This window comes from Bipolaris sorokiniana (assembly GCF_000338995.1).
Source record: "Bipolaris sorokiniana ND90Pr unplaced genomic scaffold COCSAscaffold_7, whole genome shotgun sequence".
NCBI lineage: Eukaryota > Fungi > Ascomycota > Dothideomycetes > Pleosporales > Pleosporaceae > Bipolaris > Bipolaris sorokiniana.
In genome coordinates, this window is record NW_006911901.1 from 551,004 (window position 1) to 565,723 (window position 14,720).

General features: G+C 50.4%; 5 protein-coding genes across 5 annotated transcripts; 1 reads left to right on the forward strand and 4 right to left on the reverse strand.

The window, feature by feature from the left end:
- Positions 1-884: 884 nt before the first annotated feature.
- COCSADRAFT_160378 (uncharacterized protein) lies at positions 885-1,123 on the reverse strand (the record flags this gene model as incomplete). The annotated part of the gene is made up of 2 exons (XM_007701818.1): positions 885-905; positions 956-1,123. The coding sequence occupies 2 exons, from the start codon at positions 1,121-1,123 to the stop codon at positions 885-887; spliced, it is 189 nt and encodes a 62-aa protein (XP_007700008.1).
- A 1,316-nt stretch (positions 1,124-2,439) lies between these two features.
- Positions 2,440-7,283, reverse strand: COCSADRAFT_142297 (uncharacterized protein). Its single transcript, XM_007701819.1, has 7 exons — positions 7,056-7,283; positions 6,958-7,006; positions 6,640-6,892; positions 6,440-6,590; positions 5,527-6,393; positions 5,246-5,464; positions 2,440-5,172 (listed from the first exon to the last, which is right to left on the reverse strand). The coding sequence occupies exons 1-7, from the start codon at positions 7,211-7,213 to the stop codon at positions 2,562-2,564; spliced, it is 4,308 nt and encodes a 1,435-aa protein (XP_007700009.1). The 5' UTR covers positions 7,214-7,283; the 3' UTR covers positions 2,440-2,561.
- Positions 7,284-7,428: 145 nt separating this feature from the next.
- On the reverse strand, positions 7,429-8,697 carry COCSADRAFT_199548 (uncharacterized protein). The gene is made up of 4 exons (XM_007701820.1): positions 8,506-8,697; positions 8,426-8,445; positions 8,304-8,354; positions 7,429-8,253 (listed from the first exon to the last, which is right to left on the reverse strand). Exons 1-4 carry the CDS (start codon positions 8,547-8,549, stop codon positions 7,529-7,531), a joined length of 840 nt encoding a protein of 279 aa, XP_007700010.1. The 5' UTR covers positions 8,550-8,697; the 3' UTR covers positions 7,429-7,528.
- Positions 8,698-8,847: 150 nt separating this feature from the next.
- COCSADRAFT_36713 (uncharacterized protein) lies at positions 8,848-10,303 on the forward strand. The gene is made up of 3 exons (XM_007701587.1): positions 8,848-9,589; positions 9,647-10,002; positions 10,052-10,303. The coding sequence occupies exons 1-3, from the start codon at positions 9,109-9,111 to the stop codon at positions 10,151-10,153; spliced, it is 939 nt and encodes a 312-aa protein (XP_007699777.1). The 5' UTR covers positions 8,848-9,108; the 3' UTR covers positions 10,154-10,303.
- Positions 10,304-10,911: 608 nt separating this feature from the next.
- COCSADRAFT_142304 (uncharacterized protein) lies at positions 10,912-13,935 on the reverse strand (the record flags this gene model as incomplete). The annotated part of the gene is made up of 3 exons (XM_007701821.1): positions 10,912-12,426; positions 12,493-12,643; positions 12,767-13,935. The coding sequence occupies 3 exons, from the start codon at positions 13,930-13,932 to the stop codon at positions 10,912-10,914; spliced, it is 2,832 nt and encodes a 943-aa protein (XP_007700011.1).
- Between the last annotated feature and the right edge of the window lie 785 nt (positions 13,936-14,720).

The following is a 14,720-nucleotide window of genomic DNA, read 5'->3' on the forward strand; positions in this document are numbered from 1 at the left end:
AACAAGGTGGTCTTTACTAAGCTTCCAAGTCCGAAGTATTGTAGATCTCAGCTATCTCGTGAAATCTATGGGTTGGGAGTACAGTCCACTCGACTGATAACGGTTTGTTGTGAGGGGTAAACAATAGGCTCTTTCTATAGGCCTATTTATTTGATAACTTGCCTTCCCATATACTACTAAGTTCTGATTGGGGCAGGCACTGATCGATCTATCAATCTCAACCAAACCCAGGAGGGCAAGATGACTCCCTTCACTTGGTCATTACCCCACGTCATCATCGTCGATTGCTAACACCTGACTATTTTGCGGCTATGGCGTTTACTGATACGAGTTCCAGCTGCAAGCCAACCCCTCGCTACCGCTGATAATAGCCGTGCTATTTGCAGTTTCCTAGGGCTAACAACTGCATACACGTTCAGCCATGTAGAGTTGGTGGAGGAATGTAAGGTTCGGTCCGCTTATCGTATCTTACACCGTGGGCAGGTGAGGCGCGTGACAAAAGCAATCATACTCGTTGGATGATCACTGTGTTGATGCCATTTGCCCCTCCGGCAAATAGACTCAATCTTTAAATGCAAGGCGCAAAGTCATTACAGTATGTACCCATGACCCTGAAAAGTTTTGACTCTAATACCTTATGATCAGCGCTGGCACTAGTCAATAGTATGGGCGAAGCAGATATGCGAAATCATGTTTCTATTATGGCTGCTTCAACTAAGATTATTCTAGTCCGTTTCAGACATGGTTACCAAGCACGAATGTTATACCTCCACAAACACCAGATATGGATGTCAACATAAGACCCAAAAAATAACAGAACAGTGGCTCATCCATACCGAAAAGACCTTCAGGGTTTTGCGTAACGGTACTGAATGAAACGGGGTTTAACGTTGGCGAGGTGCGCACTGATTTACCTGTTAGCACGATGTTGAACGGTATGCACTGATAGACTGACCAAGCAATGAGCGCATAGCTGGTCATTTTGATCAATGAAGTTGTAGTTCTTAGGGTGGCCTTCCTGTTGCCAGTTCCGGCAAGGATGTCTGTAATAACCACCACCCGTTGCGCCGGTGGGCCTACCACCAGAAGATGATGGTTGTTGCTGATTCTGAGATGAAGACATGATGGTAGTTTTGGAAATGACTTGGATGAATGGGTGAAGGTAGTCGTCAGAACCGACTTGGTCTAGGTGATACTTCTGTGGGTATCGAGAAACGATCGCTGGCAGTTGTGTTCTTCATATCGGAGATACTATTCATCACTTTATAGTCGCACTAGATGCCTTTCTCCCTCAAGTGTTGCCATGCGGTTTCCGCGCCTCAATCAAAGATCACTAGACAGAACGACGGTGGCTAGGCAAATTCCGCCCCTACCGAGGAACAGTCACATTGCATTGGTGTTCCGGTCCAGGAGTTGGCCGTCAGGCAGTCTTGTGAGGAGATGGAGACGCCACACGGCACAACGAACGCCTCACGACACCGGGGCATCTAAGAGGAAATCCACAACCGTGCCTCCGCCACACTAGCATGCGCATCTTCGGAGCCATTCTGAGAACAGATGCTGCCATTTCGAAGCTGACGTCGCGCGATTCTTCATCCACTTTTGGTTCTCGCTCGGCTCTTTTACCTGGGTACATAGGCCAATTTTCTTCTCGCAAGCGCCGCACCAACCGATTACACTCTCGCAGCATCAACGAACAGCCTGAGGCATCAAGCACCGGCTTCTTCGTCAACGCCTAAAATCACAAAATCCAGCTCCAACGTGCCGCTAAATGTCTCACTCTTGGGCCACAAATATGGCCTTCGAACGGTGCAATAGTAGTCGCTATCGAATGCTGGTAACCAACACGACGCTAGGCAAGAGGGAGCGGGTTCTCTTCCACCTAGCCAAATATCTTCTGTCAACGGCTGATCAGTATCATTCGACTACATGCCGCCCCCATTTTTTGCCTTGTGCCAGCACAAATATGCCCCGTACTCGATTCATGACATTGACTTCGGTACAGGCCTGGGTGTCTTCACAGCGCTGTGCCGATAACGCCGCAGATGGCCTGCGTTCCTCAGGAAGACGGACGAAATACTACCATCCCAGGATGAGCTGTGGGTATCCAAAGTACCAAATCAGCTGGTTTTCATCATTTCAGGAACTGGTTTTCCAAAGAGCCATGTGGGCACAGTCTGGATCCCTAACCAAGTATCCAAAGCACAAATCAGACGGTATTGACTGATGACTCGAGTGCTTTCCAGCTCTCAAGAACTTAGATGTGCATGTTATCTGGAGATTTTTTCCTTGCAGTAGCTGTTCGTCGCTGAGATAGATAAGGCTTTGTGGTGTGTAGGTATCATAGAGTTGAAAACACAATTACCATTTGAGCGAGCTGGGACAATTAGATGTAAGCGAAGACTTCTCCAAATTTCTCTTTTGAATGACTTTTTTGGTGCAGGAGAAAAAAGAAGCACATATATACCCAGTTCAGGATCCTAGAAAAGCCAGTTGTTTGAGAGTAGAATGTATGATTCAAGCTCGATGGTATATTTCATCTGCTCCATACCTTCACATACTTACTCAAAGTCCAGCATGACACCACCACCTTCTTCGGCATCGAAGAACTCATCCTCCTCCTCCTCCTCCTCCTCCTCCTCCTGTTCCATAAGTTTGTTCTCGTTACCAGCTCCTTCAAGTATTGCGATAGCCTTCCACGCGGCGATAGTCTCAGCTTGCAGCCGCTTCACCCCTTTTACCACACCTCCCACATCTTTACCACCAACTCTGACTTGTACCTTGTAACCCATGTTATGAACTCCACTTGGCTTATCTCCTTCGCCCTCACCATTACTCACGATACGAACATATTTCACTTCTTTGTCTACCGCAAGAATACCCAGGCGTTCCTTTGGATGTAGGCAATCCACTCCATCGCGCAAGATGCGTTCAAGGCACTGCAGAATGCCAAGACGTCGAACAAATTCTTCACAGACAGGTAAAGACCCGTGGCTGTCTATATAGAGTGCACCAATCATGCTCTCAACGATATCAGAGAGAAATTTGGGCGGATCCGTAAGTGAGAGAGCGTGCCATGGGAAACGGGCATCGTGCTGAAGAGCTTCGGTAATTTGAATCCGGGCTTCAGAATGTCGTCGTATGGCCAGATTTCGTGACATGACAAGTTCATGGCTTGTGGACCGAAGGAACTGCCATAGAGCTCTTTGATGAGTTTCAGGTTGTAAAGTTTCCTTATTTGTGAAGATTTCTTCCACAGTCGTCTCAAACATACTGTAAGCGAGGAACGAGGCGTTGACCATCGCAGTTCGAATGCCGTGCATTTTGTGATGCGGGAGCTCTGGTCTATGACTATAGAGTCGTTTTGAAACGATGTAGTCGAGCACTGCGTCGCCAAGAAATTCTTCTCGTTCGTACGAGCAATGTGTGTTGAGGCCGCGAAATGTAGGGTGCGTGAGCGCTTCAAGAAGCATTGCCTTGTTGTTAAAAATATGGCCTACGAGATTCTCCACCGGAATGACACCCATCACAGAGTCCTGTTCAGGAGCGGCATTGTAGAGTGTATCATTGGCCTGAGGGATGGGCATCCAATCCTCTAGTGGTAGCAGTGCTTTCACACATGCAAATGCTTTTGAGAACCCACCAACAACGTATGAAGCACCGATCAGTGATTCTATGACGTCAGCGATCAATTTTGAAGACTTCTCTTGTTTGGCTGGTGGGTTTGTGATGGCGAGCACCTGACTGACGTATCTTGGCTTCCACTTCGCCCCTGTAAAGCGCTTGTAGAGAATAAACTCATCAAGGCCTTTGGCCAAGGCAGCCCGCGCCAAATAACCATTACTGACAAGTTTACTCTTCTTCCCTGTCAACATGCCCTCCGGCATACGAAGATGAGTAGCCATGAGATGGAGAGAAGTAATAAACTTGAGAATACAATCTCCGAGAAATTCTAATCTCTGATAGTTCTCTTCCCCGTCCACTGCAGATGGGGTGAGTGCCAAAAGAATTATAGGTAGATGAGAGATGTCGATATTGACACTCTGAAGAACGGTTGTTCTGAGTGCGTTGGCTACCATGTATGTTTCAAGCTTATGAGTGATTGATGGAAACAAGGATGCCAATACAGCGTACGAGGCTGGAAGATCGTCGACAATGCACGATGTGATTGCAAGGCTTTCAGTTCTGGTGTATGCTTCGTTCTTATTTCCGCTCCCAAAGACGGGATGTAAAAAGTCCCTGCGCTTAGGAAAACGCATGGCTTCAATGGATAATTCTTGGACGTTTTGGAAAGCCAGAAATGCCGTCGGTAAGTTGATGGTTTTAGCAATGAATGGTCGCATATCTCCATGTTGCTTTACCAGACCCCATCTTTTCAAGTCAACATTGCCGCGGAGTACAAGGTCCATGGCCGATTGCTGGCTTCCAATCGCCTCATCCCATTCATGGAGTTCGGCTGTTGACATAATGCCGCCTGATGTACCGCAAGGGGTGAGCAGATAGACAAAATCGCAAGTGTCTTCTTTCATATGAACACCAAAGACGGAACGAAGCATTTTCCAAGTAATAGAGCGCAGTAGCTGAAGCTCAGAGTTACTGAGGATTACGCTGTTCAACGGCGAGCTCTTCACGTTGTAGCGCTTTGTTTCGTTCCAATGTAGCAATACATCTTGCATTGCAGGCACAAGGGACGGGGTCAAAAGGATCATTCGCAAGGACTCCTTATCATCTGCCGTAACCTCAAGCAAAGTGCTATGCCACTCAAGTAGAGCAGTTTTGTGATACTGAGCGATGACTTGCCAGGGGTCGATGGTGTGCGATACCGGTATCAGAGAAGGCTGGTTGTCACGGGTCTGATACTTTGTCATGTGTTCAACATCTTCTTCTATCACAGGGAGAAGGTTTTCGTTTACCAAGCCAGCGATATACAAGGTTTTGTATGCTTCGAAAGCGGCGTCCTTTTGCGCCATCCGTTCTGTTTTCCATGTCCTAGAGCTATTTGCAGTTCTTACTGTAAGATCGACACAAATAGGGAGCGAAGCTTTGGCAGAAATTTGACCATTAACGTTAGTGAAATCGAACTCTGGCCGGGCATCTACGTAGGTACCGGAGGACAGGCGGGCACAAAAGTGATATAGATGCTGCATAGCATTATCGAGCGTCAATAAGGCACTGAGGTATCTGTCAGTTATTTTGGGCTATTTCGGGGTTATTCGCTCTCAATAGATAGTAGCTTGATGCTTACCCAGTTGTTTCAATTCTCAGGCATCGTGAGTCGTACTCTTCGATATATTCTTTTTCGAAGGATAATGCTGTTTGACGCTCGTCATCTTCATATGCCTTCCTCATTTGAGCTTCAAGAGATTGCCAAGATGCTGAGGTGTAAGCATCTCCCATGTCCGGAACGAGGATGTAATAACGCGACCTCTGTTGTCTCGCTCTCCCACGTCGTTGAACAAAGCCTCTAAATTGGTAAAGAACAAGTCAGTTTGTGCTTTGGACAGTATGACATACAAGGAAACTCACTTGAGAGTTTTAGGGGCCTCAAAGCAGACCACAAGGTGACAGCTCGGTACATCAATGCCTTCCTCCAAGACACTGGTGGTTAGAACAAGATTGATGATACCAGCCTTGAAATCATCCAATACGGTTTGCTGGTTCTTGAGGTTCGCATAATTGAATATACTTGATTTGTGCTGGGATGACTGCGATGTACCGACAAATGTGCCTATGCGGAGTAGAGTTTTCGTGCGTGGGTGAGAAGCCAGGATCTCGGCAAGAGATGCTACCCACACTCTTTGCTCCACAAACACAAGGCCAGTGAAGTTCAAATTGGTGGCGGCTTCAACGACTATAATGTCAATGAGAACGTTCACTTTGTGTGATAGACTTTCTAATATCGAACTGGATATGCCTGTGGTATGCTGGGTTGGGAGACGTTGAAATATATTCAAAAGATGTCGCTTCTCATCGGTGGACAAGTCGCAAGACTGACCATGGACCAGATTTTGGAAACCGTTAACGCACTGATATACGTAATGTTCCATGGCAGAGTTTCCAAGCTCTTGTGCCATTGCCTCGGCTTTTGACACCAGCTGCTTCAACTGGTCATAGCAGTAAGACTTGCGGCTATCCCAGAGCTTCTGAAGCTGCCGAGAGACATTGCATCCATCTTTCTGCTGTTCCAAGAGTGCAAGTACATATGGGTCCTCCATGAGGTCATAATTCACATATACACTCTTGAGTGCCAACAGCAACATCGAGGGACTTCCAGTGGAAGGCTCTCGAGTGTAATTGACTTGGATTAGCTCTGGTCGGTGGACAGAGCGAAGCAACTCGGATCTGTATAGTTTTGGTGTTCTCACAGTCGCTTGTAGGTTTCGTTCAATTGTCCTTGTACATGTCAGCTGATACGGACCCGTGGGATTGCAGAGATTACTCTAGGCCTTGCTTGTTGGCCGCTGCTCTCATGACAGGGCTGGCGCTCAGGCCGAGAACTCTAGGTAACACGAAAGTTCTGTCGCTTAGCCGAGGCATATAGAAATCAGACATTATCTTGTGAGCCGGATGTTTCAATGTACAGTGGTGAGCTAGGATGCATCAGCGAAACTGATTCTTCGTTGAAAATAGATGACGGACCTTCATCGAATATGAGTAAGGCTAGCTTCTGGAGGCTCATGAATCCATGCGTGAGTGCGTCAAGTAGAATCTGATGCGTTGACATGACAATTCTGACATTGTGTTGAAAAACCTCATTCCAGGCTCTCTGTGTCGTCCAAAGCTCAACGTCTCTTCCGCAGAGAAGCAGATGACCATAGCCAGGAAGGTTGGCTTGGAAAACTTCATACTGCTGTTCGCAAAGCGCGACTGTGGGTGCAAGAAACCAGACAAGCTGAATAGGTGAGATGTAGTCTAGTGTAGTAGTGGGACTTAGCGGTGGATAGGTGGTATCCGCACCTTGTCGGGCTTGCACGTCTCCAGCTCCGCCCGCGCACGTTCGATGGCTCTGCTAGCCTATTAACCATAGGTCTTGAAAAACAAAGTGGGTGGCGTACATGTGCGTTTTTCCGGAACCTGTATCCATGACAACAATGATGTTGGCTTTCATGCTCTCCGCAATCATTTCAGCCTGGTAGCCCCGCAGATGGAACACCTCGTCCGGAGTAACAGCAACGGTCAGACCGTCGTCGCCATTGTGAATTGGCGAGTCCATAGGCAGCACAAGTACTGAAATTGACAATAGCGGCGATAGTTTGTATCCTTAGGGGTAAGTCTTGGGAGGTGTTCGCGGTAGTGATGTTGGCCGACCTGCGACGTGCAGGTGTGTCGCACAAGGCAAACAGCCAACATGTGACGCATTGTGCTTTGGCCAGCCCTTCAGCAGGGGATGCGCCATCAATTAACAGCAGGCAGAGACAAAGGACACATGACGGGTATTGTGGGGCATCGTTTTCGTAAATACTACATAAGTCGCTTCATGCCTTTGGTCATAACTCAGTAAGGGTGGTGCGGCAAGGCGTCTAGCCATCTACAGATTGGTGAGGTAATCCTCGACCTCGGAGGGGCTCAGCTTCCTGAAGCGTGGGCCGACAGCACCTTCGACTCCCTCTACACCAAGTAGTCTCTCCTCCGGCGGTCCAACGATGCCTATTTCGACGGTTTCACCATTCATCTCCCCTTCTATCGTCTCCTTGAGGGTGAGGAGGGCAATGTGGATCGCATCCTCAAGCTCCAGACCGTCCGTGTATCGCTTTTCCAAGAATGTCTTTGCACTCGTTGCGCTCTTGCCTATGGCCGTTGCTTTCCAGGGGAAGTAGCTGCCGCTGGGATCGACCTGATATAGACTGGGCCCACCCTTGAGAATACCGCCCGTCTTGCCACTGACCTTCTTCTTCTCTTCACTTGTCTGTTCGTCGCTCTTGCCCTCGGCCTCGGGCTCAATGCCATCATCCCAGCCCGCAATAAGCAGACTGACGCCGTACGGCCGGACACCGCCTGACTGCGTGGCCTCCTGCATGACCCTCGCCACGTCTTGAACTAATATCCTCGTCGGTGGGTACTCATTGTAGACACGCTTGTATCCAGTATGTGAAACCTTGCGCGCCTTGTCTACGAGAACGCGATAGTCGGGACCCATACCTGAGTAGACCATGCCGAGATTAGGCGTTATGAGACTGATCTTGGACGAGGATTGCGAGTCAATGAGCGGCGATGACGATTTCTTCTCCGTTGCAAGGACGATGCCATTGGTGGCTGCAGCAGTTGGTCAGTGGCGTTGCATAGCTATGGCAGGAAAGACATACCCTTGATTCCTAGTGAGGTCACACCCTGATTGACGGCGTTCAAGGCATACTCTGTTGCAAAGTCAGAACACTGGCAATGGGTCACACTGCAGGAGTGGAAGAGTGCGTGCAAGGCGGCATACCAATCTGGACCAGTTTTCCACTGCAAGAACTGTCAGTGACCATGGCATATGTGCAGGCGGTAGCGCAGTGCATAGTTTACCTGGGAGAGAAGGTGGTGAGGGAGAAGGAGTATCTGTCCGCCATGGCGACTAAGGGAGTTGTGGTCCGACAGGCTCAGTTCAGCGTGAATGATGATGCTGCAGTAGTAATCGTCGTCGTCGTAGTGGTTGTTGTCGTCGTCTTCGTCGTCGTTGTCGTCGGGCGGCGGGGGTGGAGAAACGGCGCTCGCAGTGAACGGCGAGCTGCCACTAGAGCTCCAGGCTACCCAGAGCTTCGTTGCAGGCGCGCCAAGGCCGGCGCTCGGCTTTACCCTGGCTCCGGCCTCTTTGACCAGATAGCAAAGCTGCAACTCTGAATTCTCCCGCCTTCCAGAACTGCAACTGCGTCTTCGAATCACCCAAACCGTCTGCAGCCGCCTGCCACCGTGTCCCCGCAGCCTGCGCAACCCCCACTGTGCGCCAGAAGACACGGCTGTGCCGGAACATGATCCGTATTACCGGGACATTTGAGTTGGCGAATGTCTTCCCCGCGGCTTCTTGATTGATCCCCCTCGCCCTCTTCATGTTCACTTGCGTGCTTCCTCCCTGGTAAGAGTCAGATTGATCTCACCTCCCAGCCTTGATACCTTACCCTCCTGCCCCCCATGTCTTCATCCTCTGGCTTTCAGCCCATGCCGGGATGGTACTGGCCAGATGACGTACCCAAGCATGAGCCTTCACAGTCTGGTGCCGCCTCTGCAGATACATCATCGCGGCAACAGCACACTGATGAATCTGCAAGTGGCTCAAGTTCGTCATCGCAACCGCGTAGTTCCAGACGCACCCACTGGCCCTCCAGACAGTGCAGAATATGTCTCGAGACGGTCCAGCCAACCTTCAATGTCCCTTCGCCAAACCTACCCGGGTTCTTACAGTCTTCCAATGTGGTTTACGAAGATGAGGCTGGTCGCCTGATCCGCCCGTGCATGTGCAAGGGCTCATCCAAGTATGTTCATGACGCGTGCTTGCAAGCCTGGAGGCATGCAGACCCCAGCTACGGTCGCAGAAACTACTGGCAATGTCCAACTTGTGGCTTCAAGTACCGCCTGGCGCGTTTGGGTGTCGGCCGGATTATTGGCAGTGTTTGTATGTTATACCAGCCATTTTCCCTTGTTCACCAATGAAAGCTAACAATCTCGCTAGCTGCTCAGGTTGGTTTGACCGTCCTCATACTGTTTTCCATCATCTTCGTCCTAGGGTTTGTTGCCGACCCTATCATCAACTTATATCTTGACCCCTGGAGTATGCTGCTTCCCTGGTCTGGGCATTCAGGCTCTGATTATTCTTACTACTACGAAGACGAGTCATCTACTTGGTATGAGCACTTTGCAAAAGGGTTTGCAAGCATGGGCGTTCTTGGCTTCTTGAAAGTTCTGCTTGCTAGTCCACTCAGTTATTTTAGGATTGGAGGAGGCGCCCGAGGTCGTACGACGGGTCGCGATCGCTATGAACAGATCAGCTGGATCATCATTCTAGTTGGTGTTGCCACCTTCTTAACGGTATGTGCCAGGACGATTCCAAGTGAAAACGCATGCTGACTCTGAATAGGCAATTTACAAGGGAGTTCGATCTTGGAGTCGCCGAACGCTCGAAAGGGCTGGCGAACGCGTCATGGATGTCCAAGGCGATGACGAGGATGAGGACGAATAGCTACAGTTGTAATCACCATGTATCACCATGTATGATCTAACAACCATGTGTCCTACTTTGGACTAGAGCCGTCTTAAGACCCAATCCGCACTTTCTTAAATTGCCACAAGTTATTCCTCAATACTGTGTCAATTAGTCTACGTGCGAAGATCAAATCAGCCCATGACATCCATATCAGTATTGTACGTTTTGTGCTAGCTGGCTTCTTGGAACATGGCGCTACCTGCCTTTGGCACTCATTTTGTTCTGCCTCGCCAGCTCCTCGGGGCACCTCCCATGGCTTGAACGACATCAGGCCTCTGGCACATTCATGCCCATTTTGAATCGCTTTTCTTTGCTTTGATGGGGACAGACGTCCCGAAATTCCTTTGACATCACAATAGGAAAACGTGGCATGCATGGTATAAGCGAGTTTAGGAGAAGACTCGATCAGTAAAGATCCAATATTATTATTCTTTGACCACAAAAAAAGGTCAATGTGAACCATACGGGAGGTTTCTGGCGTATCCAGCCCCCTTGTCCCAGTGCTATGAAGCATATCCTTCTAATCATGATCCCGTTGAATCCGCCTTGAAAAAAATATACCGAAAGCCCAAAACCGAAAACAAGAGGCCCCTTCGACCTTGCTCACTAGACGCCAAGATAAGAAACGGGAAAAAAAGAATAGCCTAACCAATGAATATGTGCCGAAAAAGTCCTGGGGTATCAAATGTTCTTGTTTTATACACTGCCAGCGCCCTGGGAAAATGGCGCCCGCATTACTCACCAAAAGCGGGATTCCCGCCCTTCATAAAGAGTCTCCTTGTACCACCGACTCTGCCCAAGTCTTTGAATTCCGTCTTCTTGCCACCCAGAGCTCCCCCGGGGCCCGCGCGGCTTCCTGGACGACTGCCACCACTTGTGAGTGGACGCTCGTCGCGTTGAGAGACGGGACGATCGGTTGGAATTGCGTTGGTGCTCACGGTGCGAGCTTGCTTCATCATACCCTCGATCCACACCAGCTTGTCACCACTGAGATCCAACTTTTTCGAAGTGGGCCCCGCAAGCCCGACTTCTTTGCCTTGCCACGAACTACGAGATGAAGTGGTTGAGGGTACATCTGGCTCTTCGCCCCGGTCCGGGGTTGAAGAGTGGAAAGTTGGCATTTGCGGAGGCGTCTGGTCTCTAGAAATACCCACACCCAAACCAGAAGCTTTGACAGGGGTAGTGGAAGGGCTAGGAATCGGGTAGCTAGCGCTGATGCGCCTCTCTCGCCTACTCATGACACTCTCTGGGCGACCAGGTGATTGATCTGAATTCTTGATCTCAAGACCCACAACTTCGAATTTGCCCTCGCTTGCGGTCCGTCGGCCATGGTGCTCAGCGTATTGACGCAGATATTCGCCGAGATCAGACCAGCCACCACCAACACGTACCATAACACGCTCGCCATTCTCGCCCACGCGGCGAATGAATAGCTTGACAGGTTGCTCCTTACCTGGCTGGGTAAGATGGTACAGCTTGATGTCATTGTCGCCTCTTGCTGCCGCTGCAGATCTACGGCCAGACGAGGCGTTGTGAAGATCAAATTCACTCTTGGCAGGGGACAGAACAAGTTCTGGTGCTTTAAAGTTACTCACAGAGCGAGCTGCACGTAGATATGTACGACTTCCTTTCGCCGTCAAACCACGTGCTGGTTTCACTTCGGGGGCGTTAGGTCCAGGGCCTGACGTGAGCCTAATGTGCGCCGGAATTGTTGTCAGGATATCAGAGATCTTACGCTCCAGTTCCTCTGCGCTGTTGCCAGGTCTGTGGTTGAAATGAGATGGCAGCCATGGTGCATTAGCTAGAGGTTGTTCGAGGGTGGTTGAGTCTTGTTCCAATCGCCGCTTTGGCATGGCGCCATTGAGTTCAGAATGAGGCATCCTCATTTCACGGATAGTATGGTTGCGAACTGACGGGGACTCTTCCGCGGTACTGTGCGGGCTTGAGTCTGGAGACAGGTCCGTGGAAAATGATCCAAGGCTTCCTCTCCAGGAGCGCGGTGTCTGGGGAGCGTCAATGACGACATCATCGCGGCTACCTTTGGCGGTGAGGATTGGCATATCTGGGATTGCGAGGACCTTGGGATAATGCTGCACATGGCTTTTCGATGAGTCATCTGGTTTGGGGTGGCCTGGAAACAATGATTCGGACTCGGCTTGAACAGCACCATGTTCCGGGCTCTCGTTGAGAACGTGATGCACAACAGTATCGCCTTCATCAAATTCCGATTCATCGTCAGAGGGTAACGGCTCAGACTTGAAGTTGACATTTCCTGTAAGTATGCTAGACGAGGAGTGTGATGAGCTCTCAGATACAAAAGGCGAATCGTCTTCTGCAGGCGCATCGTAACCCAGAAGAGCCATGTGCTGCCGAGGAGATAAGGCGGGGGCGTTTTTCTGGGATGTTGGTGAGCGTATCTTGGGTGAAATAATCTCATCTATAGACTCGAGAGAGTGTCCCGGCTTTCTGAGTGCATCTGATTGCAAAACAAGGCTTGGAGGTCTGTTCACTGGAGAATCAGAGTTTGCCTCAACGTGCCTGTCTTCACTGGCACTGGATTTCACAAGAGCTGCAGCGATTGAAGAGGACTGATCGATATTATGGTCTGTGTCTGGAACTGCGCTCGAGCTGGGATCTGGTGACAAATGCTGGGTGGTAGCAAGTGCGCTTTTTGGTGCGGCTGAGTCGTCTGCTCGCCTGCGTACCGAGGCATCGATCAGTCTCCTCCTGGACTCATGTTTCCAACGCCCGTAGTCTGCCTCTGTAGCCTCAAAAGTGTCTATCCAGTGCTCAGGCAAGCAATCTTCTCGGCCTTCAAGTGTGTCGAGCATCCTGTCCAAACGCCTACCCAAACTGCTGACTCTCTGATGAAGGATGGTGGAAATGGTGTCTATGGCTTCTTTCCACTGTTCAAAGGCAAGATCAGAGGGATCAGCTGGCGGCTCGATGGCGTCCCAGCCCAGGCGCATGGCCTTCTGCGCGGTATCGAGGTCGCTGATGTAACGAGGAGCCTCGCGCAAGATGGAGACTCTGGCCGTCCATGTGTTGAGACGCTCTTTGAGCTTGGTGTGATGTGGCAGGGCCGACAGCAGGGTCTGGGTGATGAGGAAGGAGAAATCATCCATGACCTTATAGTGCTGGCGAGTAGCTTCGTAGCCGGCAGAAGAGGGCCTGGACTTTGCAGCAGGATGCATATCCAGCACATATTCCTTGAGCTCTTCGACATCTAGTTTGAGCATATCATCACCAATCTCGTCGAGGCGCGCCTCGTGCTGCTCCACCTCGACTGAAAGCAGCGAGCCCCAATATTCAAGCGGCGGCACGGCGTGGTCGAGGCCGAGGTCGAGACGGCCGACGTGTTGCCTGATGCGCAGCTCGATACTCTTGCGCTTCTGCTCGCGCAATTGAGCACTGGGCTCCTCGAAAGAGCCCGACCATCCCCACTGCTCAATCTCAGCGCACCATGCCTTGAGGCGTTGGGCGGCCTTGGCGACGCGCGCGCCTAGGTCTCTCTCGGCGGCGGTGAGGGTGTCGATGCAGGCAAAGATTTTGTATTCGTCGCGCGTAGTATCGAACGGCACGGGAGTGTAGGTGAAGGCGCGCAGTGTCGTCTCGGGCGACAGATCGCGAAGGCGGCCGTCTTCTGAACCGGCGTGGAGGCGGCCTCTCCTGCCACTGGGCGACATGACGGGCGATGGGACTCGTCGGGGGGTATGTGGTGGCATCAAGCGCACAGGGGACGAAAAGGCGTTCATGATGCCGCTCGCAAGCGCTGGTGAAGCGAGTGAGTGAGTGGATGGCTGTCTCTTATAAACAAGGGTCCTGTACGGTAGCGATTGGGCCACTCGGACTGGGCACGCAAGACGGGATGTCGTCTCGGTGTATCTACCGCAAGGATTGTTGGAGCGTGCCGCCCGTCTTGTTTGCGACTAATGGTGCGAGCAAGACGTTTGCGCTGCCGGCAGCTCAGAGTATTTGTTGACTTTGAGTGTATGTACAGTGCTGGCTTGTGGCGCTACGGAAGTGGTGGGTGCGTCGGGGGAGCCGGAAATAGAGTCCAAGACCCCAACAAGGCACTTGCACGCAGTTGATGCAATTGCATGTCGGCGATGTACACGCCGTGTCAAGCTTTTGGTGAGTATTAAATCAAAAGGAAGCACCGGTGCCGTGAGCTTGATTGGCCTACTAAGTAACAGGTCTTAGACGTGGAGTATAGGGACTCGTGGAGGTTAGATATATTTACTGTAACTACTATATTATGTATTTATACTTGAATCTTTTTTATGTACACGATACGATGAAAGCCATGATGCAGAGACAACGATAGGCATGGTAACGGGAAAGTGGCGAGGTCCCGATGCTATAACTTTATATGGCACAAGACTGTTCAATGTCGTCTCATATAAGTATAGTATTCGTTTATGCACAGCTCACAACGCCCGTTGATACAATGATTCAAAACCTGTCTTGTGCTAGTCCCAAAGAGGATAAGGCCCGACCAGTTTCCAGTTCCTTCTCCACACATACATATACGGGCACACGG

What these genes read in the sequence shown, in the direction of transcription:
- COCSADRAFT_142297 (XM_007701819.1), bottom strand. Translation starts at nt 7,213, where the DNA reads ATGGACTCGCCAATTCACAATGGCGACGACGGTCTGACCGTTGCTGTT. An exon ending in AGACGTGCAAGCCCGACAAG is followed by an intron (nt 6,893 to 6,957) that starts GTGCGGATACCA and finishes TCACCTATTCAG; the next exon opens with CTTGTCTGGTTTCTTGCACC. An exon ending in CTGAGAATTGAAACAACTGG is followed by an intron (nt 5,173 to 5,245) that starts GTAAGCATCAAG and finishes CAGATACCTCAG; the next exon opens with TGCCTTATTGACGCTCGATA.
- COCSADRAFT_199548 (XM_007701820.1), bottom strand. Translation starts at nt 8,549, where the DNA reads ATGGCGGACAGATACTCCTTCTCCCTCACCACCTTCTCTCCCAG. An exon ending in CTCACCACCTTCTCTCCCAG is followed by an intron (nt 8,446 to 8,505) that starts GTAAACTATGCA and finishes CAGTTCTTGCAG; the next exon opens with TGGAAAACTGGTCCAGATTG. An exon ending in GACCTCACTAGGAATCAAGG is followed by an intron (nt 8,254 to 8,303) that starts GTATGTCTTTCC and finishes CAACTGCTGCAG; the next exon opens with CCACCAATGGCATCGTCCTT.
- COCSADRAFT_36713 (XM_007701587.1), top strand. Translation starts at nt 9,109, where the DNA reads ATGTCTTCATCCTCTGGCTTTCAGCCCATGCCGGGATGGTACTGGCCA. An exon ending in CCGGATTATTGGCAGTGTTT is followed by an intron (nt 9,590 to 9,646) that starts GTATGTTATACC and finishes CAATCTCGCTAG; the next exon opens with CTGCTCAGGTTGGTTTGACC. An exon ending in GTGTTGCCACCTTCTTAACG is followed by an intron (nt 10,003 to 10,051) that starts GTATGTGCCAGG and finishes GACTCTGAATAG; the next exon opens with GCAATTTACAAGGGAGTTCG.